General features: G+C 32.6%; 1 protein-coding gene across 4 annotated transcripts; it reads right to left on the bottom strand.

Annotated features, from left to right (window-relative positions):
* Positions 1-723: 723 nt before the first annotated feature.
* Positions 724-4,451, bottom strand: LOC141392805 (odorant receptor 30a-like). Of its 4 annotated transcripts, none has more exons than XM_073965773.1 (7): positions 3,946-4,436; positions 3,745-3,883; positions 3,639-3,653; positions 1,743-1,992; positions 1,585-1,684; positions 1,323-1,532; positions 1,076-1,267 (listed from the first exon to the last, which is right to left on the bottom strand). In XM_073965773.1, exons 1-7 carry the CDS (start codon positions 4,249-4,251, stop codon positions 1,166-1,168), a joined length of 1,122 nt encoding a protein of 373 aa, XP_073821874.1. In that variant the 5' UTR covers positions 4,252-4,436; the 3' UTR covers positions 1,076-1,165. The 4 variants fall into 4 exon arrangements, with proteins under 4 accessions (XP_073821877.1, XP_073821874.1, XP_073821878.1 ...); XM_073965774.1 differs by having other exon boundaries at positions 1,113-1,260; XM_073965776.1 differs by lacking the exon at positions 3,639-3,653 and having other exon boundaries at positions 724-1,267; positions 1,743-1,914; positions 3,946-4,451.
* Between the last annotated feature and the right edge of the window lie 4,813 nt (positions 4,452-9,264).

The following is a 9,264-nucleotide window of genomic DNA, read 5'->3' as shown; positions in this document are numbered from 1 at the left end:
TCGGTATAGGTCCTCGTCTTCCTATAGCCCCCATAGAACCGTGCCTCCTCATTTTCGGTATTTTGAGTGTTTTGGCCTCAATATCCACCCGATATGACTGAAATTTGGTGTTTAGTCTTCATATTGTTTGTGAGCATATTGAATATATCAAACTCTTGTCTTTATATATGAGAAATTTCCTTTAAAAAAATTGTTTGACCGATTAGTGGTCAAAAAACGGTAAATTTTTTGTAAAAATTCGAATTTCGATATTCGCTGCTCACAATTTTTTTTAAATTGATTTTTTTAAAATTCTCTCGTTTGAAAACAAGATTATTAGGTACCTAATAAGCCCACAAAAATATATGATGATCGGTTCATTCGTTTTCGCGCTATAGCCAACACCGCAAAACGATTTGTTAAGAAAGGGCGTATCCTCTCAGTGAGGTGGTCGCTGAAAAAGAGAAATGACACATTCGTCTGCAAACCTCTGCAGCTGGGACCTTTATATATTTGAAGTACTCACTTTTTACTACTCATACAGCAAAAAATATCGATATACACTTTTATACAATTTTTTTCCCACTCCACTCAATTTAAAATTTGCTTCAGAAAATTAATAAACTTAGTAATAAATGTTTGGGTAAATGTAAACACCATATGATTAATATTTACATGCAAACAAAAGTATAGACAAGTTTATTACATCCCAGGAGTACTTAGGAACAATTTTTGCAGCGACCGTTACTTTTAAATTTTAAATATTAACACATAATATAATTTATTGATTTTAGAAAAAAAACACACAAAAATACGTATTAACTAAAATTGTCGGATTTAAATCCTTATATAGCAAAAACTACTTCACGTATTAGTACCAAAATTCAGATTCTTCTTAATTAATATGTTTTCTATCACTCCCCATCAATAAATTTCTTCAACGAAGTATTTAGTTTTTACCATTTTTGGCCACGGTCGTGACACTGTGCGCCGTAAGCGAACATAATTTCTCGGAGGGATTGTAGAGAACACTTAAGGAAGGGTGACCTATTGCCTATTGATTTCTTGAAATAAAACACTTCCTTATTGTATGCAGTGCACGTCCGAAACTAGGTGCAGTCTAAAGTGTTGTTTAATAGCCAATATTAATTATTTATTATTATTTATAATTGCTGCTCAATAAAATTTAACCATATATCCTCTTAAGTAATGTAAAATATGAGTACGTGGCATTCAGTAGTGACTGAAACATTTCCAAATTCATCGGATACCATTTACCCACTAAAATCTGAAAGAAACATAATTGTAATGTTGTTAAAAACTCCAGTATACACTCTTCATACCGCACAGGGTGTCTGGGCTCGCAATATAAATAACTTTATAGTCTTCTGCGTTGAAACATCAAAATCGAACCAATTACTTTCATAGGCGGCTATGGCAACCTTCAAACTTTGATCATACAATTCATTGGCAAAGTAATACAAGATGCTGCTCTGGGCGAAAATCACAAATATGTATGAACAAATTACGAACATTTGGCCAACAGTTTCCACCTAAAAGTGTTTTATGAGACAAGTTTTAAAAACATAAATTTTCCTAGCTTACTATAACCAATAAAAAGAGCATAGCACATAACATAACTCCAAAAGCCACGAACTCAAAGAGGAACATATATGATGTCAAATCGTTGATTGTATCCACAAAACTGGCAGAACATTATTGAATAATTTAATAAGTTATTGTAGCATACATTCGGAACTTACTTGATAAATTGTATTTGATATTTAATACACCACACAATAACCTCTCTGGCCTTCTCGTTGCTAACATCTTTCAAGTTTTTCAATTTGTGTTGTAGAACATTACACATCAATATACAGAAAAATATAAAGGACACAATTAAGTTGGTATACGGTAAGAGCATGCAACATCCGGCTGGGGTAATGATTATTTGGAACAGAAAACAAATCTGATAATAGGGTGATTCGTATTTATCTATTCCGGGAACATACAGTATCGGCCAAAACTAAAGCACCCCCTCAGTAAATTTTTTTGAAATGATAATTTTTTTATGAAAACTAAATTATAAATTTATTTTTTATTTTTCTTTTTATTTATTTATATCTTTATAACTGAAAAATACAAAAATAAGGAGATCAGAATTTAATAAACAAAAGTTACAATTCAAAAAACATTTTAGGTCGCAAATATAAGCGGACAAAACTAAAGCACCCCCCATTTGAGGTACAGCAAAAACTATTGAAATCAATATTTCGTTGCTTATCCTCTATTCTGGATGACACAATCACATCTTGTAGGCATAAAGGATACTAAATTATTAATTATTGCAGGCGAAATAATCGGTTTTCGGAAAATTTAGCTGAAATCCTCAAAATACTGAAAATCGGAAGTTTCCGTTATATGGGGGCTACACCCAAACGTGAACCCAGGTCCACGATTTTTGGTGGATATGTTTTGTGACCACTAAGAACCCTAAGTACCAAATTACAGCTAATTTAGTAGGAAAATGTGGCTTAAATATCCGAAATACCGAAGATCGGAAGGTACCGCTATAAGGGGGCTATACCAAAACATTAGCCGATATTGTTCATATTCATCCAAAAATGATGCTACAGCATTCTCTGGTCAAATACTAAATCCCTTAGGTTTAAAAATTAGCAAAAGAACGAATTGCAAAAGAAAGGTAGACACCGGCATATTCAGTCGACGACCAGCAAAAAACCTTCCGCCTCCATGTTTTACAGCGTCTTTGCAATATTTAGGATTTAACGGTTGCCCATTTGGTCCAAGCCTTTTACCATCTGAATACTTTAAATTAAACATAGATTCATCGGAAAACAGTTCAAATGGGTCTTGGCGAATGCCAGTCTGGCTCCTTCATTTTTAGTCGATATGAAAGGGTTTTTTTTTGCTGGTCATCGACTGAATAAGCCGGCGTCTATCGTTCTTCTGCAATTCGTTCTTTTGCTAATTTTTAAACGTTAGCGTATTGTATTTGACTAGTGGATGCTGTAGCATCATTTTTGGATGAATATGAACAATATCGGCTAATGTTTTGGTATAGCCCCCTTATAGCGGTACCTTCCGATCTTCGGTATTTCGGATATTTAAGCCACATTTTCCTACTAAATTAGCTGTAATTTAGTATTTAGGGTTCTTAGTGGTCACAAAACATATCCACCAAAAATCGTGGACCTGGGTTCACGTTTGGGTGTAGCCCCCATATAACGGTAACTTCCGATTTTCAGTATTTTGAGGATTTAAGCTAAATTCTCCGAAAACCGATTATTTCGACTGCAATAATTAATAATTTAGTATCCTTTATGCCTAAAAGATGTGATTGTGTCATCCAGAATAGAGGATAAGCAACGAAATATTGATTTCAATAGTTTTTGCTGTACCTCAAATGGGGGGTGCTTTAGTTTTGTCCGCTTATATTTGCGACCTAAAATGTTTTTTGAATTTCAACTTTTGTTTATTACATTCTGATCTCCTTATTTTTGTATTTTTCAATTATAAAGATATAAATAAATAAAAAGAAAAATAAAAAATAAATTTATAATTTAGTTTTCATAAAAAAATTATCATTTCAAAAAAATTTACTGAGGGGGTGCTTTAGTTTTGGCCGATACTGTACATGCCAAAAGGTAAAACTAAAACGATGAAAAATAAAAAAATCCGAAAATTCAAAAATCTGTGGTAAAAATGAATATTCACAGATCTGTTAAAAAAACATATATTAACCTTTTTTTGTTGTAAACAAGGGGTACATATTAAAAGCCACACTTGATGCACAGCCCATTATAAAATTGACTTTCGATATAAATCTTGAGGCAACTGTACATTCTCGTAGCATTTTCCTTAAAATGGCATCCTCAGAATCCTGCATAAAAGGTAAATAGAAATATAAAACACTCATATTTTATATTTTGTCATTATTCTTGCCATCAAATCATCGTGCAACACTTGTATTTTCTCCATAAATTCTTCATATTCAAAACGCTTAACACACAGCAGAACAGCTCTCACAGTGCCATCGAAAAACATAAGAGCAACGTAGGCATTACGAACAATGACATCAATGGGTTCCGTACTGAAATATATGTCCAAAAGTTGTGTTGTAATTAAACAAATGTACGGAATCAAGGCAAAATAACGGCGCCAATTGTGTTCCAAAAGAAACGACCAAAACTTCATTATACGTAAATTGGTACTCAGCAATGGGACATCTTCAATAGAACGAATTTTCATTGTGATTTACTGTTTCTCAAAGTAAATTTCGAATATGACACAATTTTATTTTTAAATTGAATTCTTTTTTTAATAAACTTAAGAGTAATGTAGAAATGGATTGGTACGTAAAGTATTATCCTCTTCGACTGTGCTTAAAACTTAAGGGTATCTTCACCAGGTGTATTAAATGATTTGCAGTTGTAGGTTTAATATCAACTAATTTCAAAGTTTTAATAATGTATTCAAAAAAAGTCTAAGAATAATGTATGTTTTGCAAACAGTGAACCTAAACATATATTATTCACATATGTTTAATTTTCCATAACCGCTTTATCTTTAGTTTTACAGTAAGGAAAGATTCAAAGTAGGGTGGACCCGATTATACTGTACCTTGACTAAGATTATGCATTCTTGACAGAATGCATTAATCTTACACCATTGTGGTAAACCTATTTTAGCCCTGAGTGTCTTTCCTTCCATCCATACATTATCTTCAAAAATAAATTAAAAATATCTACAGAATCTAGTCAATGCGTAGAAAAATATGAAACCAAATTTATAGAGATTGTGTACACGCAGAGAAAAAAATATGTTTGATCCAACAATATTCCAAGAGCAAAATATATATTGTTAACATATTGTTGGATTCCTTATGTAATATTGTCAATCCAACAATCGTTATTGTCACACTGGACTATATTATGTGTTCTAAATATAAATATGTATTGTCTCTTTGACACTATAACGTTTTGGACCAAACATGTAATTACGATAGCTTTGGTTAGAGGTAACAATATTTGTTGTTGCAAGTCACAATAGTTTTGGTCCAAATGGCAATAAATATTGTTAGAACTTACAATTGTTTTGGTCCGAAGTAACAATATTTATTGTTGCAATTCACAATAGTTTTGGTCAAAATAGACAATAAATATTGTTAAAACTTACAACAGTTTTGGTCAGAAGTAACAATATGTATTGTTGCAATTCACAATAGTTTTGGTCAAAATGGGCAATAAATATTGTTAGAACTTACAATAGTTTTGGTCAGAAGTAACAATATTTATTGTTGCAATTCACAATAGTTTTGGTCAGAAGTAACAATATTTATTGTTGCAATACGAAATAGTTGGAATAAAAATTGTGTGTTACATTTAAATAAAATATAAAAAGTTTCATTTTATTATTTATTTCATATATGATTTTCAAAAAATTTAAATAACACTGATTTGAGATAATTTTAATTTCGATTGACCCTTATTTTATTTATGGGTCTATCTTGCATTGCCACTTAACTTGAGTTGAGTTGTCAGTTGTCTGCGTGACTGAGATGAAATGTTGTACCATTAATGTCAACTCAACTGGGTGGTCGATAAACATGTTATCGATCAGTGATTTTTCAAACTTGTGACCTCTATTCGCAAAAAAAAACTATTTAAAATAATTTGCGCTTTGGATAACTCTTTTGTGTATTCTGGACAATATTTTAATATTTTGGCTGAGTTTTCGAGCAAATTTGGAAAACAACCGAAGATTGGAATATAACCTGGCCATTGAATCTTCGGATCGTCAAGTTTTATTTGCAAAAAATGCTAAGTTCGGTGGAATTATTTTTTGATGATGAAGAAAATGTGCAGGACATTGCATCTATTAGAAGAAATTTGAGGGACAAGTCGAATCCATTGGAATTGCCATCTGCACTGTAAGTTGATGTTCATGTGGAAAGATCTGTATAATCAGTAAATGATTTCAGGTTTAAGGCGTATTTTCGATTGCCAAAGGATGCCGTAGTTTACATTGTGGAAACGTTAAAGGATGACTTCAAAGTAAGTTACAGATCAACAGCAATACCCCCACTTTTAAAAGTGTGCGCAGCGTTGAGATTCTTTGCAGACGGAAGTTTCCAAAAGTCCCATGGCAATGATTTCAACAATTGCATGGGTCAATCTACATTGTCGAGCGTATTGAAGGAAGTTGTCCACTTGATAGAGGACAAATTGTGCCAAAATTGGATCATTTCGAAGTTGGACGGAGGAGGAAAAAAGACATAATAAAAACCATTTTTATTCAAAAACGAAATTCCCTGGTGTAGTTGGCTGTATAGATGGAACACATGTGCACATTATGGGTCCAAAGGAGGATGTTCGTCATTTGTACTTAAACAGGAAAGGTTATTTTAGCTTAAATGTTTTGCTGGTGAGTAATAATTAATGTGTAACGTTTTTTTAACATCAGTAACCTGTTTTGAAGGTATGTGATTATAAAATGCGGATCAGATTTGTGGACGCCAGGCATCCTGGCTCGACACATGATGCCTTTATTTGGAATAATAGCTCATTAAAGGGAATGATCTCTAATGATTTTGGGCCAAATACGTGGCTACTAGGTACATAGTAATATACATTTAATTATCCTTCCTATTTATATAATTTTACATATTTGTAGGTGACGCAGGATTTCCATTGGAACCGTATTTATTAACACCTTACCGATCAGCTGAACCACATTCGCCAGAGTAAATACAATACAATTCATTGTAAAGCTCGGAATATAATAGAGCGCACAAATGGGGTTTTAAAGTCTGTGTTCAGATGTCTTTCTGCTGAACGAGGTCTACACTATACGCCCCAGAAATGTGTCTCTATTATTAATGTTTGTTGTGCCTTATATAATATTGGTAGGCATTATAATGCTAATTGGGAAGAAGTACCTGCAGAATTGCAAGAACAACCAATTTCCAACCAAAATGATGGAGACAATGTAATTGCTTCAGATATAAGACGAGCAGTAATGCAAGCATTAAATGAATAAATGTTGTTATGTTAATTCATTTTTATTAAAAAGTAAAAAAATCACATTTTCGTGTTGTTTTCATACCCTCAAAGGGTCAAACTTAAGGGCTAGCTTATTATATTTTAAAATAGAAGGTCACCATTCATGTAGCTTTTAAAGTAAAAAATAAAAATTCATAAAAGAAAATGAAAGGAAAATAAAAAACGGAACACAAGGATAATAAATAAAAACAACGTAAAAAATTATAAACGTTCTAACTCTTTTTGCAGAACCTGGAGCTTTGTCTTCTTAATTTGCATATTAATCTTATGCTCCTCTGAATGTCTTTCATATTTTTTTAGCTTCATTTCTTTCAGATCTTTCATTAAATTGTACTTTCTCCTCTTTAAATCTTTAACGTCCTTTAAAATTTCATTTTGCTTCTTTTGCAATTCTTTGGTTTCTCGCAGCAAATTGTTATTCTCCTTTAAAATCGTATTATGTTCTTCCATTTTCTTTTCGAGATTAGATATAGTCCTCAAAAGCTCATTTTGTGTTGCCGTTTGCTCCTTGATGAGATTTGTTTTGATGTCCTCTTTTCTGCAACTTCTCCGCGGAGTGGGACGAACACTGTCCATTTCTGGTTGGGGAGAAGAAACAACGGCTTGCTCCGCTTCAACAGTTGACATTATTTCTATTTCATCTTCATCCCATGATTCCACAATACCAAAAACTGAACCTACTGGACTTGTCACCAAATTCATTTGCAAAAGATTTGCTGCTGTCTGCTCCAAAGGCGATAAATTCACTTCTTGTGATGGACCACCACCAGTGGCGTTGAAGTTTCTTTTATTTTGAGCCATTTTCTTTTTTAACTTTGCTTTAAAGTGAATCCAGACTCTCTGCCACTCTTCAGGTGTTCGTGTTGGAGGTCCATGGCTGTTTAAACTGTCCGAAATGGACCTCCACGCTTCATCCGCTGTGGCTTTGGTTTCACCAAAAACCCGAACTCCTCGGGCTAAGTTTGGATTTTCACTCAGCTTATCAATTAATATTTCGAACTGTTGCTTTGTCGTTATTTTTACCATATTGATACATAAAATTAATTAATGATGCAAAGAATCAATAATTGTTAACAAAATGCTTATTTTTCCTTCTATTTTACTTCTTGTTTCTTCGAAAATGTTCACTGCAACTGATTTGTGGTTGCTGAAAAACAGCCGCTTCGTCAACTGAGATTCGCAACTTCAGTTGAGAGTTGCCATACGTGGATCAATTTTGACAACTGGCAACGCCACTCAACGATAATTGTTATCGATGATCGGCCCCTTAGTTTAACAAAGATTCGTCTCTTGATGTGCAAATAAAGCATGTTGGTAAACTATTTCTTGTGATTTATTCGGTCAGGAAAATTGTGAATCCAAGTCGTTAGTAGAATTTGAAGCTAAATTAGAAAAAGAAAATGTGTTAGAAATATTGCTTAGTAAAAGGACAAAAAGAAGATACTTACTAATTAATTTTTGTTGACCAAATTACTGAATATAATTGGTTTTAGAGAGTATTCTCATTAAAAATTCCACTTCAGCTGTCGGTGATTAGTTTTATGTTTTCTTAACTAAATTTAAAAAGTCTGCAGCAAAACAAGCCTTAGCCAGCTAAATTAAAAAAATAGCATCATGAAGTTAGTTAAAAACAGACACACAAAACTACGCAATAAAATTCAAGTGTCAGCAGCATTCGTTTCTTTGGTTTTCATTGAGCATACATTGCAAAAATTATTAGACTGTTGCCACGCGCTCTTTATATTTTAAATTAAAATAGAATTCCGACAATTCGTTCACAAAAGCACAAATTAAAAAAAAAAACTATTACTATTTTCTCTTCGTATAATAAGTTTCAACCACCTTTTTTGTTTTTAGCTCTCCACAAAACACACACACACATAACAACTTACATACGATAGTAGAGGAAGAGATTCAAAAGAGGTGGTGTCGACAACAATGAAAAGTAGGCAATAAATATTGTTAGAATTCATAGGAGTTTCTGTCAGAAGTAACAATATCTATTGTTAGAATTTATAATAGTTTTGGCCAAATGGACCATAAATATTGTTAGAATTCAAAACAGTTGAGGTAAAATTAACTATATTTTCAATAGTTTTGGTCAAAACTACAAACCCGTATTGTAAACATTATTCAGTATAAAAAGAACCCAAAAGGGATAGACGTTTTCAAGAAAATGTAATTTATTGAGTCAAAGATG

This window comes from Musca autumnalis, unplaced genomic scaffold (genome assembly GCF_047663935.1).
Source record: "Musca autumnalis isolate F117 unplaced genomic scaffold, ASM4766393v1 scaffold_2, whole genome shotgun sequence".
Taxonomy (NCBI): Eukaryota; Metazoa; Arthropoda; class Insecta; order Diptera; family Muscidae; genus Musca; species Musca autumnalis.
Note: the sequence above shows the minus strand (reverse complement) of the source record. Positions and strands in the feature narration are given on the sequence as shown.

What these genes read in the sequence shown, in the direction of transcription:
- LOC141392805 (XM_073965773.1), bottom strand. Translation starts at nt 4,251, where the DNA reads ATGAAAATTCGTTCTATTGAAGATGTCCCATTGCTGAGTACCAATTTA. An exon ending in TGTTGCACGATGATTTGATG is followed by an intron (nt 3,884 to 3,945) that starts GCAAGAATAATG and finishes CCTTTTATGCAG; the next exon opens with GATTCTGAGGATGCCATTTT. An exon ending in TGCTCTTTTTATTGGTTATA is followed by an intron (nt 1,533 to 1,584) that starts GTAAGCTAGGAA and finishes AAACACTTTTAG; the next exon opens with GTGGAAACTGTTGGCCAAAT.